General features: G+C 54.2%; 1 protein-coding gene across 5 annotated transcripts; it reads right to left on the reverse strand.

Annotated features, from left to right (window-relative positions):
• Nucleotides 1-111: 111 nt before the first annotated feature.
• Nucleotides 112-11,628, reverse strand: Sh2d3a (SH2 domain containing 3A). Of its 5 annotated transcripts, none has more exons than XM_028861212.2 (10): nucleotides 11,506-11,628; nucleotides 6,466-6,599; nucleotides 4,810-5,159; nucleotides 4,475-4,548; nucleotides 2,995-3,467; nucleotides 2,379-2,494; nucleotides 2,063-2,237; nucleotides 1,863-1,974; nucleotides 1,286-1,471; nucleotides 112-728 (listed from the first exon to the last, which is right to left on the reverse strand). In XM_028861212.2, the coding sequence occupies exons 2-10, from the start codon at nucleotides 6,532-6,534 to the stop codon at nucleotides 568-570; spliced, it is 1,716 nt and encodes a 571-aa protein (XP_028717045.1). In that variant the 5' UTR covers nucleotides 6,535-6,599; nucleotides 11,506-11,628; the 3' UTR covers nucleotides 112-567. The 5 variants fall into 5 exon arrangements, with proteins under 5 accessions (XP_028717045.1, XP_037053761.1, XP_037053763.1 ...); XM_037197866.1 differs by having other exon boundaries at nucleotides 112-861; nucleotides 1,286-1,494; XM_037197868.1 differs by having other exon boundaries at nucleotides 593-728; nucleotides 1,286-1,494.
• Nucleotides 11,629-14,963: the final 3,335 nt, after the last annotated feature.

Consider the following 14,963-nt stretch of genomic DNA (forward strand, 5'->3'; position numbering starts at 1 on the left):
GCAGGCATCGCTCATGCATTAAGCTTTCATTCTGGCCACATTTCCCTAGATTGCACAGAGAGGTCAGGTGATTTGCTGCGAGTCACACAGCATTTAAGAGGTAGATTCAGATTTGTTGATACCAGATCTGTAAGGTGTTTTTATTTAGAAAAGTCACACATTCACCATGTGGTTGCCTTCTGGATATCTCAGAAAGTATGCATGGATGAGTAAGGGGTACATACGGGAGTGTGAGGCTTGGCCTCTGGGTACCTGAATAGGTATTTTGGTAAAAAAGGAGGCAGCTATTACACCCCAATCTCTTGGGGTCCATTTTAAGAGGGAGATTCTTGTAAACTTTGAACGTGGGAGGGGGCATTTTTTTAAAAAAATTTTTTCCCATAATTTTCATGTAGCCCAGTCTGGCCTCAAACTTACGTAGCAGAGGCTGGCCTTGAACTGCTGAGCCTTCCATCTCCATTTCCAAGAGCTGGAGTTACAGGTGTGGGCCACTTCATTTCATAGCCTCTTGAATAGCTGGGGGCAGCCTCTTTGGGGTCTCTCAAGTATAAAACGGGGGCCGGGCTCTCAGCCCTGAGGCTCTAGTTGCTGGGACAGGATGTTGAGGACATGCTGGAACTTCTCCAGGCGGTGGGCTCTGGTGGCCTGGGCCCCCTTGCTCCCCCAGAGTAAGCGGCGCAGGAAGCTGGTGGTCAGTGCCTCCCATAGTTCTGGGTTGGGCCTGAATCCTATAGGCAGAGTCAGGTGCCTATGGGGTGTGGGGTGTGGCTCAGGCCTCTCCCATGCCTGTCTTAGCGCTAGGAACTTTGATCCATTGGGGAGTGCCTGGGCAGGGGTTAGCAGGGTCGGGGGCCCCTTGATCTGCAGGGGTGAGGGCAGGGCATGAGGGTGGCCAGTCTAGGTGCACCATTCAGGGAGCCCTGCCTTAGAGGCTATGCCTGGAGGTGGGGTTGAAGGACATGGCCGTCCAGCTCGGCAAACCTTGGGCTGAGCCTGCCCCTTTGGAGGGCGGGGACACCTAAGGTCTTAGAAATTACCTAGGATAAGGGTCTTAGAGGTTAAGCTGGGCCCAGGTGTGAGGGAGGTGTGACTCTTGACTGGGGAAAGTCGTGTTGGAGGGGACCCTATGGGGCCCGATCTTCACAAGCCAGAGGTTGGCGTGGGACACTGGGTGTAGCTCCCCTGGGCTCAGAGGTCCCTTTTATTGCGAGGAGCAATATTTGCCACTCACGATTAGGGCTAGACCCTCCTCCGGGGGTGTGGCCTCCAAGGGGCCCTTGCTCACCTTGTAGGCGCTGGGCTGCCGCCCTTCGGAACTGGGGTGCATCGCGGGCCACTTGGCGCGCCCCAAGCAGGGTGCGCAGCAGCCGATCACAGGACTCGTCCAGCGGCCCAGAGGTCTCCTCGCCCTCCAGCAGGCGCACTGCTGGTCCCACGTGTGGCAGGGCCACCTCTCCTGGGTTGCAGGGTCCTGTGGGAAGGGTAGGATCTGGGCTGGGGGCGGTGGGATGGGGCAACAAGGGCGTGGTCAAAGGCGGGGGTGGGGGGTGAGGGGTGAGGGTGGAGGGACAGGATTCAGGAGGGGGCCTAGGATGGGGCCCACCACAAGGTAAGGGAGAAGTCTAGGCTTAGAGCAGGGAGAAGCCTAGGATGGAGCAGGCATACGGCAGGGGAGGATCCTGGAGCTGGGAAGGAGGCTGGGGCAGGGGAAGAGCTTATGGCGTAGGAGGCAGCCTAGAGCAGGGAGCCTAAAACGGGCAGAGGGGAAATTTAGGTCAGGGAGGGGGGCCTGGAGCTGAGCAGGAGCCTGGGGCTGAGGAGAAGCCCGAGGCAGGCAAGGCACAGCCCAGGCTCTCTCTCACCTGTACTTTCATCCAGAGCCCGCATCAGAGGCTTCAGCTCTTGTTCAAAGGCCAGTGCAGTCTCCGTGTGGTTCCGTCGGAGATGACGCCAAGTGCTCTCCAACCTGGATACCTGGACACAGAGACGGGAGCCCCAACTAGTCCCCTCTTTCCTGTCACCGGGCGCCCAGGCATCCTCCCCGTCCCTGTTCCCAACACACCTGGGGCATGAGCAGGGCGCCCATGACCCCAGCCAGTCCCAGCAGGTCCCCTGTGGCTCCTGGCCTCAGCGCCAACGCCAGCTCCACCAGGCCTTTCAGAGCCGCTGTGCGCTCCTCCAGGGGCCCCGAGCAACCCAGCACAGCCACGGCCCCGGCCAGCGCCAGGGTCTCAATCCTGCAGAGGTGGAAAGCAAGGGTCTGGGGACAGTGGGAGAGTTTGTGATGGGAGGGGGGGCAGGAAGTGGGTTGCCCAGCCCCCTCCACCATGGGGAATGCAGGTAGAAACTGGGGTAGGAAGTCGCACCCCACACCTCACCTCTCCAGCACCTCCAACCTTAGGAGATGACCGTGAGGAAGTGTGAGTAGTTCTAGACCAGAGGCGACACCCATGGCATTCCTCTGACTCTTGGTCACCCCCAGCAGGCCTACAGCCTTGACAAGAGAACACAAAGCAAGGTGAAACAGACCAAGCCTGCTGATCAGCCCTTGGGAGCCTGTCTTCTGTCCCTCTGGTGAAGTCATTTCCTCCTAATGGAAACACGCCTTCCTGGACGGGAGGGGAACTGACAAGGCCAGGGAAGTGGAGGAAACTTGGAAGTCTCAGTAGTCTCTGAAGCTTACAAGGTTCACAGGATTCATAAGGGGTAACAGTTTCTGGAGCAGCCTGCAGGGGGCGCTAGGGACGCGGCGTTTGTGAGGAGCTAGCATCGGGCTTTTTAGGTGATGCCGCCTTTGAGTCACCGTGCTCCTGTGAGTGAACTCTCACCTGTATGTACTCCAGGCAGTAACCCCATAAACTCTCCAGTTCACTAAACTAGACTCAGGTGGAATCATCTCCTTCTTCTGCCCCCGGTGAGCAGACATTTCACGCCACCCCAGGAAAAGCCACAGATTATCCCCTTGTTGATGGAGGGCCCTAGCAGGTGACCCACCTGGCAATCCACCAACAGCAGGTGCAGAGCAGTACTCCCAGGATGGTGTGCCACAAACAAGCTTCGGAGAGTGCCCAAAACTGTAGGGTCCAAGGGCCGATTTTGGGGTCCCAGCAGGCAAGAGGGGTGGTCAGGGATGCAAAATGAGACCTCAGCTTGTGGCCTTACAAAGCATCTGTCGCCTTCCTCCTCTTCCTCCTCGGCTTCCCACCACCTGGCCTCTGGCTCTGGACAGCTTGGTCTGGGAGTCGTTCTCTGAGCACTGGGTACTCGGGGGAGGAGTTCGCAGTACGTTGGGGTGTGCCCAGCGGCCGAGGAGGGTGTCCGGAGCGGCTTGCAGGGAGCCTTGGCGTGGAGCTGTCCATCAGAGGCTCGGAGACTGTCTGCCATAGTTCCCAGGTGAGGCAGCGCCTTCAGCAATGTGGGTTCACTGCCTGTCCGGTGCAGGGCAGATCCAAGAGTAGGGGGCGCTCCTGAGACAAGGAGGGATGTGGGTGTGCTTAGAGAAGACAGCTCCGCGGAGGCGGGTGGAAGTGAGACTCAAGTCTCTCTCAACCTTCGCCATCTTGAAAAGAAACCTTCATCGCTTGGGGAATGGTCTGAATTCTGTATACTACATTTTAAATTTGAGTGTGTGTGTGTGTGTGTGTGTGTGTGTGTGTGTGTGTGTGTGTGTGTGTGTGGTTAGGCATGCACATGCATATGGATGTCAGAGGATGACCTTAGGTGTTGTCCCTCAGGCATCAGTGACTTCATTTTATTTGATAAGGGTTTGTGTCACTGTCCTGGGATTCCTGACTATGTCAGGCTGGTGGCCCAGTAAGTCCCAGGGATTCTCCTGTCTCCACCTGGCCAGCACTAGATGACCAACACGCATCACCATGTTTGACTTTTTAAATCATGGGGTCTGGGGATCCGAACCCAGGTCCTCCTGCTTGTGTGGCAAGCACTGTACCCACCATGCCATCTCCCCTGCCCTCCCGCCTCCTTTTGAGAGACGGTCTCAGTGGGTAGGGTAGGTTAGTGTTGGTTACTGTAGGAGAGTGTGGGACAGCGTGGGACAGTGTGGGACAGTGTAGGGCAGTGTAGGGCAGTGTAGGACAGTGTGGGACAGTGTGAGACAGTGTGAGACAGTGTAGGTTGCCTTGAATTTGAGATCCTTCTGTTTTGGCCTCTCACGTAGCTGGGTTGATACACACACATGAATACGTACTTATGACCCAGGCTTGATGGATAAACATGATAATACTCACTTATGACCTAGACCCAGGCCTGATGCACACACACACACACACACACACACACACACACACACACACACACACACGAGTACACACTTATGACCCTGTGTCAGTATCAAGAGGCTCTCACCTGACCAGAACAAGAAACCAAGGTCCCCAGAGGTGGATCAAGGGCCCGGGTGCACTCGGGAGAATGGCGGAACCAATCTCTGAGACACCATGGCCCTGGGGGCCCTCACCTGCCCTGGCGCCATCCTGGCCCCTTCCTGAATGGTCCAAGTCGGCAGGCTGGCTGGAACTCCACTTCCTAGGCCTAGGAGACGGAAGTGCAAAGGGCTGTGGGTCCAGCCAGAGCGGAGAAAATGCCACCAACCAGTCCCATCAACCTGCCGGCCACTTCGGTGATGGCATTTCTTAGTTCCTAATCCTGCACCAGGCTGGCAGAGGCAGGAGGATCAGCAGTTCAGGGGCATCCTCCTCCACTCCGCGGAGAGTTTGAGCCCAGCCCGGGCTGCGCAAGCAGGGCCCTCCCTGCCTGGTGTAATCAGGTAGCAGAAGCCTCAGTACTGAGTACCTGAGAGGGCCGGTGGCAGCTCGGCTGTCCGTGAGCACGTCCTCACTGAAGCTGCGCGTCAGCAGCCTCTGACGACTCACAGGCGTGGAGGCCACAGCTCCCGTGGCTTGGGACAGCGGTCGCCTGTGGGTCATGTAACTGTGGACCAGGGCAGACATGCTGGCAAACCTCTCGTCTTCTAGCTGAAAGAGGGCCTGCGGGCGGCCGGGCCTGGGCCGCAGTGCCACTCGGAACACCTCAAAATGTAGGGTCTTGCCTCGCCATCGGCAGGAGATCACGGGGTGGCCCCCTCGGGACTCTGAGGCACGGACAAGGAAGTCACCATCTTGTAGCAGAAGGGCTTCAGCTTCCTGGGGATGCAGAATAGGTGGCATGCTTCCAGATCCCTCCCCTCCCCTCCCCAGCCGGCCAGAGCCACCATGGAGAAGGGGCTCCGCCCTGACCACGCCCCCAGGCCCTCCCTGGGGATCCTAGGCGGGGCTCCGCCCTGACCACGCCCCCAGGCCCTCACTGGGGGATTCTAGGCGGGGCCCCACCCTGACCACGCCCCCAGGCCCTCACTGGGGGATTCTAGGCGGGGCTCTACCCTGACCACGCCCCCAGCCCCTCACTGGGGGATTCTAGACGGGGCTCCACCCTGACCACGCCCCAGCCCCTCACTGGGGGATTCTAAGCGGGGCTCCACCCTGACCACGCCCCCAGCCCCTCACTGGGGGATTCTAAGCGGGGCTCCACCCTGACCACGCCCCCAGCCCCTCACTGGGGGATTCTAGGCGGGGCTCCACCCTGACCACGCCCCCAGCCCCTCACTGGGGGATTCTAAGCAGGATGTGTGTGTGTGGGGAATGGGGGTGTCTACCCTCTGACCACGCCCACAGACCCAAATTGAGGGATTCCAGGTCAGTGTTCTACTCCTGGGTCAGGAACCCAGAATTACTGACTTTTTTGAGATAAACTCTATGTAACCCAGGATGACCCTGAACTGCAGAGCTTCTGGAGTGTTGAGGTTGTAGGTGTTTATGTTACCAGGCTCTAAGTATTTTATTTCTTATTTTGACGGGGTCTCTCTATGTAGCCCTGGCTGGTCTGGAACTCACTCTGTAGCCCAGGCTGGCTTTTAACCTAGAGATCTGCCTGCCTCTGCCTCCTGAGAGCTGGGTTTACAGGTGTGCACCACCACACCAAACTTGAGAGGAATTTTTTGATCCCCACTCTATAGATTAGGAAACTGCGTCTCAGAGGATTCAAATACATTGTCCATAGTCCCATAGAATGTAAATCGTGGGGCTAGGATCTGGACTCAGCATGTTTGATTCCTGGGCACTCACTTGGCTTTCTGTTTGCCATGATTTTATTGTGTGTCTCAGGGTCCCAGGTCTCTTGATTGTGTGACACTAGGAAGATGGAGGCAAGGTGGACCCACTTCAAAGGAAGTGCCAGGGGAGAGACGGGTAAGAGAGGGCACAGAGGGTCTGCTCAATCTCCATTCCCATCCTCAGCGGTATCCCAGGAAAAGGGGATGATTTCAGCTCCTCTGTCAGCTCCCACTTAGCCAGCCTTCAAGAGTCTCCAGTCCTACAGCCCGCCTGCCCCCAACAGGCCCAGGATTTCCCACATCAGTGTGGGAGTCTGCCCACTAGCCTGCAGGGCCCATACCTGTCGAGACAGCTGACCGTGGTACCAGGGCTGGCAGGCAAGGTCATCTTTATCCTGTGGCACCTGCATGGAGTTCTTGGTGGAGGGTATCAGGGTTGAGCTCTGCACATTCACCCTGCCTTAGTCTTTCATATCTGCAAGATGGGAGCAATAAGTCCTGCACACTGAGGGGCTGGGTCTTATCCTTTCATCCTTATCTTAGTTTTGAAAGTGGCAGTCCCATTCATTCATTCATTCATTCATTCATTCATTCATTCATTCAAGCTTTGCTCTAGTTGGTTTTAATTGTCAACTTTACACATCATGATCAGAGTTCCATGTCGGGGATTGTCTTCATTGTTAATCGTGTGGAAGGGCGCAGCCCCCTGTGGGTGGCACATTTCATCCCCGGGAAGGTGGTGCCGGGCTCTATGAGGACGCTAGCTAACATGGGTCTGTGTGCCAGCCAGCAAACAGTGTTCCTCCGTCTTTCTTTGCCACAAGCTCCTGCTTGTGTGCCTGCCCTGACTTCCTTCAAGGATGGACTGTGACCTGGAAGCCACAGGAAAGCCCGGGCCGCTCCTAAGCTGCTTTTGGTCAGTGTCTTATCCCAGCAACAGAACAGCAGGAATAAGCCAGAACAAGTACATACTCAGCACACGGAACAGTGGTTTCACCATGACATCTTCATACCTATTTATAATATATCCTGCCCATCCTCACCCCATCACCCCTCTATTGTTCAAATATTTACACACATTTGGTGTGTGCACGTGTGTGCGTGTGCGCGTGTGCGTGTGTGTACAGGCGTTTGTACCCTCAGGTGTGTGTTGAGGCCAGAGGACGTTGGGTGTCTATTGCTCTTTCCCATATTCCTTGAGGCGGGGTTCCTCAGTGAACCGGAAGATTGCCGTTTTGGCTCGGCCCCCAGGCTCCCCGGACCTGCCCGTCTCTGCCCGTCCAAAGCTGGACTTTACTGCAGTGTGGCCACTGTCAGCATTTTGCCTGGGGCAGGGGACACTTGTGTCACAAGCACTCTTTCCCGAGGAATCCGATCTCCAGCTCCCCGTCACCCTCTCCTGCCTGCACACCCCCCTGGTGCTGGTTCTGTTTCACTTCTAGTTTGCCTTTTAATTTCATGTCATTTATGTGCCTGTGTGTACATGTAAGTTCTTGATTATATGTATTTTACATGTGAGAGAAAACACAGTATTTGTTTTTCTGGGTCTGGTTTATTTTAATGAAGAGGACAACCTCCAGTTCCATCAATTTTCCTGCAAATGACATATTTTTTTCTTCATAACACACACACACACACACACACACACACACACACACACACACACATCACATTCCCCTTTTATTCCTCTCCACTTTCCCACCCCCACTTTGGAGATCATATAGCCCAGCTGCCCTTAAACTCCTGCCTCCACTTCTTGAGTGCTGGGCCACACATCTTTCCCATCCACGTGTTGATAGACATCTAGGCCAATTCTACACTGGGCTCTTGTGAAGAGTCCACATTGTATCATAGCTCAAATGCCACTATAGATGAGATACATACATATATACATACATCATACATACATACAATATGAGCACATATGATAAATTAAACAAGCAATTCACAGCCATATTTTCATATATATATGAACAAGGTCACACTATGCATTCCAGACTAGCCTGGAAATTACAGAGATCTGCCTGCTTCTGTCTCCTGAGTGTTGGGATTAAAGGTGTGTGCCAGTATGCATAGCTAGTGTGTGTGTGTGTGTGTGTGTGTGTGTGTGTGTGTGAGTGTGCATGCGCGCGCATGTGTGGTGCTGGGGACAGGTGCCTAGCAGGTACAGAAACTGAGCTACCTCCCAGCCTTAAATATCTCAGTATTAACAGTGTAGGCCTCATTTCACACTGGGGGTTGACCCAGGGTCCTGCTCAAGAGAAGCATAAATTCTATTACTTAGCTACAGCTTCCAGCTCAGATGAGAAATTTTTGTATAAAAATAAATATACTTATTTATAAGTAAATATATATTACATAAAACGAAGTGATCTACATTTGCCCTAGTTTGCTGTTCTGTTGCTGTGTGGAAACACTGATCACAAGCCACTTGGGGGAGGAGAGGATTTACTTGGGCTACACTTCTGGGTCACACTCCATCCCCCAGGGAAGTCAAGGCAGGAACTCAGGCAGATGATGGGAGAGAGGGCCCAGCAGTCAAGAGTGCAGAGTGTTTTTGCAGAGGACCTGAGCTCAGATCCCACCATCCACATTGCAACCCACAACAGCTTGTAACCTCGGCCCCAGGGGATTCCACAACCTCTTCAGACATTCCCACACATCCACATCCCCACCCCTATGTGGCATACACTTAGTTACACAGACACAGAGACACACACATCCACACCCCCCCATGTGGCACACATTCAGACACACACACACACACACACAGACACAGACACCCATAGACACACACAGACACAGACACACACACACAAGCTTTCTCTTTCTCTCATACGCATACAGTTCATATAGAGAGCAGCTGAAGCAGAAACCTCATAAGAACACTGGTTACTGGCTTGCTCACTGGCTTTTTGTTAGCTTCTTACATAGCCCAGGTCCACCTGTGTAGGGGTGGCACCACCCATTGTGGGCCGACACACACACATAAAGGAAAAACAATGTATATGTAGAAATAACAAATATATACACAAAATTGGTCATCAGTAGCTTGTTTACTTCAGTTACCACTATTTAATTTGGGTACAGCTGCATATGTCTATAAACTCAGCACTTTGGAGGCTGAGATAGGAGGGTCAGGAGACAAGGCTAGCCTGGGCTACAGAGTGAGATCTAATCTGAAAAAAATTTCCAAACAGTAAAAATAAAACTAAATAATAAAGTTAGAGTCATCTCATACTGACAACTGAACATATGTGGGCTCCTGGTCAAGGTGCACTATGTCACATACATATTACTCTCCAACAGAACACAATGTTTGCCTGTTTTGATGGTCATAGGTAGCCCAGGCCAGCCTGGAACTCACTATGTAGCCCAGGATGACTTTGAACCCCTGATCCTTTTGTCTTCAGCTGCCCAGTGTTGGGGTGATAGGCTTGAACCCCTAGGCTGGGTTTATTTGGTGCTATGCTGTGGATGGGGTTTCATGTATGCTAATTGAGCGCTCCACTACTGACCAGCAGCCCCACCCTCCTGCCCAGTTCCTGCCTTCACCATGGTTTAAAAGTCAGTCTTGGAGACTGATCTAAAAACGGTGATTTTACATTTTGAGTTTCTCCTTGGATTTGGAAACTCAGCTTTTTTGTTAGTTTTAGATCTGAGATTTTAGATCTCAGACATTATTCCACAGGTCCCAGCTTGTGTCTCAAATATCTGTTAGAAAAATCACCTTGGGTGAGAAGGAGGGCTGGCTACCTTTCCTTCCTTCCTATCTATCTATCTATCTATCTATCTATCTATCTATCTATCTATCTATCTATCTATCCATCCATCCAACGATTGATCTTTGTATCTATGTGTCTGTCTGTCTACCTATCTTCAGAATCTGGTAGTCTAAAACTGGCTGAGGCTGTGGAGAGGTATGCAGCAAGATTCCTGCCTCCTGAGTCACTGCTTCCTGGAAGGAGGGCGGGGCGTCCCCAGCTACTTGGTCAGCTGAGACCCAGGGCCCCCGGGGGCCGGGAGGGAGCTGCCGCAGGCACTGCACACCTGAAGTCAGGTGTGCTCTGGAACGTGCACACTTCCTGTTTGTCTCCTGGGTGGGGCCCGCGGCTATGGTTGTGAACTTCAGGGCTCACAAATTCCTGTTTCTCCAGCAACCTTCGGCGGGAATGGAGGCGAGGCAGGACCAAGCTCTGGTTCAAGTTTGGGGAGCTCAAGGAGGGCACAAGTCAGCTCCCAGGTCAAGGAAGCTGTCCTCTGGGTCTTTTGGAGGATGATTCATTTGGGCAGGGGAGGGGAACCAAGGAAGGGGCCAGGCAAACTTGAGTAAGGTCTGTGGGTCTCGTGCGTCTGTGTACAGATGCATACATGTTCAGGGGTGCAGTCGCCAGCAGACACCTCACAGACACAGGTGGAGTTGGGGTTCCGGGGGTCTCACCTTCGACCCTGGCTGATAGAGTGATTGAAGACCTACTGTGTACCAACCTGTCCTAGACCCTGGACCCCCAATTACCCCATCCTCAGCTACAACCAACAACCAACAGATGAACGAACAAGATAATTTCTAAGGGTCCCAGGCGCAAGCAGTGAAACAGGAAGATGTCGGTAAGGATAGATAGAGGGGCAGGATTTTTTTTTTTTAATTTAAATTTTATTGTGTGCGGGAGTGCCAAGATTCGAGGGTGGAGGTCAGAGGACACGGTTCTCTCTTTCTGTCTTCACGAGTTCCAGGAAGGAACTCAGGCTAGGAGGCTTCAGGGACAAGCGCCTGAATCAGCTGGGCCATCTCGCCAGCCCAGCGGGCTGCTGTTCTTTAAGCACGAAAGGCCCTTTCCAAGAGGCAAGGACCTGGGAGCTGAGACCTAGCTTTGGGCTGAGGCAGCAAGGCAGAGCTTTGGGATGCCTGGGTGGTGTGGTGTGGCGGGGTGAGGATGAGATGGTTAGACGGGCTGCTTTTTGATGTTTTCACAGGACCAAGGTGCTGATGCAAGCGAGGGGGGACCAGAGGGAAAGGCAAGGATACCAGGAAGGGAGACCTCACAGTCAGGGGCGCACCCCATTTTAAACCAGTGACCACAGGCGACTTTAGGAAGGGTTTGGAGCCAGCCAGCCAGGGAGGGGCAGATCCGGATTTGCGATGGCGCACACGAAAGTGGAAGCCGAGAGTGTTTCCGCAGAGAGCAGGAAACACGCTGGGAGCTGCGCGAGGGCCACCCAAGGCACACCCGGGTACCCGGACACGCATGACGCGCAGCCACTCACTTGGAGACTTCTTCCGGCCCCCCGCAGACTCTCTTAGATGGATCCTCGGGTTCTCCCTGAGGGCTGACGACCCCACCCTAATCAGTAGGAACCCCTGGATCCACCCCCTCACTCACCTGGGCCAGACTCTGGGGTATCCGAAGGGACTCAGTCTAGGGGCTCAGCAGCCGAGGAGCGCGGTGTGCACGTCCCAGCCAAGCCCAGAGCCTCGCAGGCGCTGCACCTGGCTGGAGCCCCGCCCCGGCACCTGGCCCCGCCCACCTGCCCCGCCCCCGGAGGCCCCGCCTCCAAAGGAACCTCCCAGGCGCTCACCCCGCCCCCTTGGAACCTGTGTTTTCGGGTAGCCGCGCCACTCTGTGTGTGTGTGTGTGTGTGTGTGTGCGCGCGCGTGTATCTTTTTCTCTATTCTCTAAAGACTCCTCGTCCTTAACACTCAGAGTTGCCCTGCTCTTTAGACAGGCACCCCTTCTGCTCACGGCCACGCCCCACTTAGTACTTTGGTTTGAGATTCTTCCTCCCTTTCCTTGCCACCCCCCCACACCTCTTTTACGGCACTCAGCTGTGTATCCGAGAACGGCCTTGGACTCCTGATTCTCCGGTCTTCACCTCCCGAGTGCTGGGATGACAGCTGTGCATTGCCATATCTGGTTTATGCGGTGCCAGGGACTGAACCCGTGGCTTCGTGCACGCTCGAGAGCACTCTACCCACTGAGCCCCAGCCTCAAGCTCTAGAATGACTTTTACCGCATGCCACGTCTTTCTAGGCCCTGGCCGAGTTGAGAGTGTCTCTCCAAATCCCCAGGGATCCAGGTCAGTTCAGGGCAGCCCTGGGCTGTGACATCAAACCTACTGCTTCCTCCAGGCCGGTCCTCCACCCTGGGTTTGGAGTCGAGAGACCTGGGGGAAAAGGTGACAGCCTTCATCAAAGACAGAGTCGGGCGGGAGTTTGGGACCACAATGAGGACCGAGGGTTCTGATGGTTTCTCGGGTTGGGGATGGGCTGGATCCTGATGCCTGGAGTCGAGGCAGAGGAAGTTGGGGGTTGGAAATCTTCGTCAAGAGAGGCAATAGTACGTTTGCTAAAAGGCCACGTTTACTCAAAGCTCACTAGTAAGTCGGGCTATGGCAGGGCTTCAGTGGGAAGAGCGCTGGCCCAGCGTGCACGAACTGCGTGCCAAAGCCAGCGCTGTATGAACGAGGTGTCAGGGCGCACACCTTTCACTATAGCACTCGGGAGGTGGAGGCAGGAGGATCAGTTCAGTCAGCCTCAGCTGCATTGCGAAGTTCAAAGCCAGCCTGGGATATGAGATTCTTTATTCTATATAATAGCGGCAGCACTTAGTGAACACCTACTGTATACCAAGACAATTCAGCTTGCTAGCCCTGCCTCAACGGGTTAATTCCCACTCACATCCCTCTAGGAATGAGATAGGTACTATTCACGCCACCCGCCCCCATTTTTCCAGGGGAGAAACTGAGGCACGGGGTGGGGCAGCTAAGCCATTCGTGCAAATATACCTCAGCTTGGGAGTGGTGGGGATGGAATTTGAATTTAGAGCCCTAGTGGGTGCTCTCCAGCCTGCCTCGTTTTTCACAGCCTGGCCGCCCCCTCTCATCTCCGAGCCTGACCGTGTGCAGAGAAAGTAAATTGCTACCCAGTTTACAGAAGAGGGAGAGGACGCGTAGGAAGTCACAGATGCCAAAAATAGGGGACGGAAACTGTCCTCGCCGCCTGCAGAGTTGCAAAAGGGAGGGTTTCCAGGCTGTGCCCACCTCTTCCCCATCTCCCCGCGGTAAATCAGGCTGGGCCAGGGAAGCGGCCTAGCGCCCCCTAGTGGCCATAAGGATAAAAAAGGCGGAGCTGGAGGGGAGCCCCTTGAACCTAGTAGGCTAAATCCTCCGGAGAGAGGCTTCCTTGCCAAGGCAGTTTTAGCTCCTAATAATAGGAGCTAAATAATAAGTATGGTCAGGAAGGCAGTAAATATTTGTTAAAAATGAATTAATGGATGACAGGGAAGGACAATGGTGGCTTTGGCTCGGAGGGGAACTCACAGCAGGGAAGGCGGGCTACATGATAATTGTCAGGTTTATTGGGTATCAGAGTTCAAAGAAAGGGAAAGGACAGGGAAGAGTGCAGAAGGGCTGTGGTTTGAAATTTGGGAATGCCTCGGGGGGGGGGGAAGACATTTGGAGGCCCAGGAGATGGCCCAGTCAAGTGTGTGCTATGCAAATGAGATGACCTGAGTTCAAATCCCCATGACACACTTAAAGCAGCAGGAGGAGGTAGTCTGGGCTCGTTATTCTCAGTGCTCCTAGGATGAGATGGGAGGCAGAGACAATCCTGGAAGCCCAGGGACCAGCTAGCCAGGAGCAAGAGAGAGAAGGACCCTGCCTTGAGCGGTGTGGAAGAGAGGACCCGCCGAGGTTGTCCTGTGACGTCAGCACGTGGGCCACAGTGTGCGTGCACCAACACTCACACACAAACATGCACAAACACATGGCATTCACAGCACAAGATTAAAAGAAAAAAAAATGGGTGCTGAGAGGGCTCAGAGGACTAAGGGGATTGCTGCCAAGCCTGAAGACCTCAATTCAATCCCTGGGACTAACATGGTGGATGGAAAGAAGAGACTCCTTCCCTCATGTTCTCTGACCTCCACACATATCCTGTGCCCCCCATGTGTCTTTGCACACACACACACATATATAGTGAGCAAATAAATGTAATAAAAAGGAAAAAGGAAAAACAACTGTAAAGGCAGAGTATCTTTTCTACTCTATATTTATATTAATATTCTTTGGCAGTTTCCCACCTGTTAGCACTCTGTCTTGGTCGTACCCACCCTCAGTTCCCCCTTACTTCCCCCAGGGACCCCCTTCACATTCTCCCCACTCATTTGCTCTTTTTGACCCACTTCGTCATTACTGTTGCCCGTGGGAATGTCAGCTCATCTTCCCGTCTTGAGTTCATGAGCAGAGCCCTCATCACACGCCTGGGAGACGGCATTTCGCGGCTCCCCTCCCCATCCCCCAGCTCTTACAAGCTTTCCACCCCTTCTCCCTTGAGCCTTGGGGTGGTGGCCATACGGATGTCTCCCCTGTGGCTGAGCACTCACTAGTCAAAAAGCAACATGTAGGAAGCAATGGAGTCAGTCATTAACTTATGTGAGGTGGTAGACTGGAGTGCAAAGGGTCTGGGGCAGGATGGAGGTCAGTGTGGCTTGAGCACAGGGAGGGACAGAATGAGGGGATCCAGAGGCTGGGAGTGGTCGGGGGCAGGGTGAACAGGGCCTTGTGGAGTGCAGGGAGGACTTGGGTCTTGACCCTGTGGAGAAGGAAGTTGGAGCCATAAAGGGCTATGGGGTAGAGGAGGGATGGTTGAGACTTAGCTCGGTGCTCAAGGGTGCCCTTTGGGGGCTGCAGCAGGGACAGACTGTGAGAGACCAGGGCCTTACTCAGGGGACCTGGAGGAGCCAGAGGAGGCGACAGCTTATGAGGCAGGGACTGCTCGGTTTTGCAGGTGCCCAGGTCCGCTCAGTGTGGGTGGAGAAAGGCGAGGGAGGTCACACCAGTG

The sequence above is a fragment of the Peromyscus leucopus genome, chromosome 22 (genome assembly GCF_004664715.2).
Source record: "Peromyscus leucopus breed LL Stock chromosome 22, UCI_PerLeu_2.1, whole genome shotgun sequence".
NCBI classification, from domain to species: Eukaryota; Metazoa; Chordata; class Mammalia; order Rodentia; family Cricetidae; genus Peromyscus; species Peromyscus leucopus.

Excerpts from the sequence above, each read along its gene's own strand:
- Sh2d3a (XM_037197866.1), bottom strand. The coding sequence starts at position 6,534 with ATGCAGGTGCCACAGGATAAAGATGACCTTGCCTGCCAGCCCTGGTAC. Across the intron at positions 2,238-2,378 it reads AGGTTGGAGGTGCTGGAGAG|GATTGAGACCCTGGCGCTGG; the intron begins GTGAGGTGTGGG and ends CCACCTCTGCAG. Across the intron at positions 1,495-1,862 it reads GGCTCTGGATGAAAGTACAG|CCCAGATCCTACCCTTCCCA; the intron begins GTGAGAGAGAGC and ends CACCGCCCCCAG.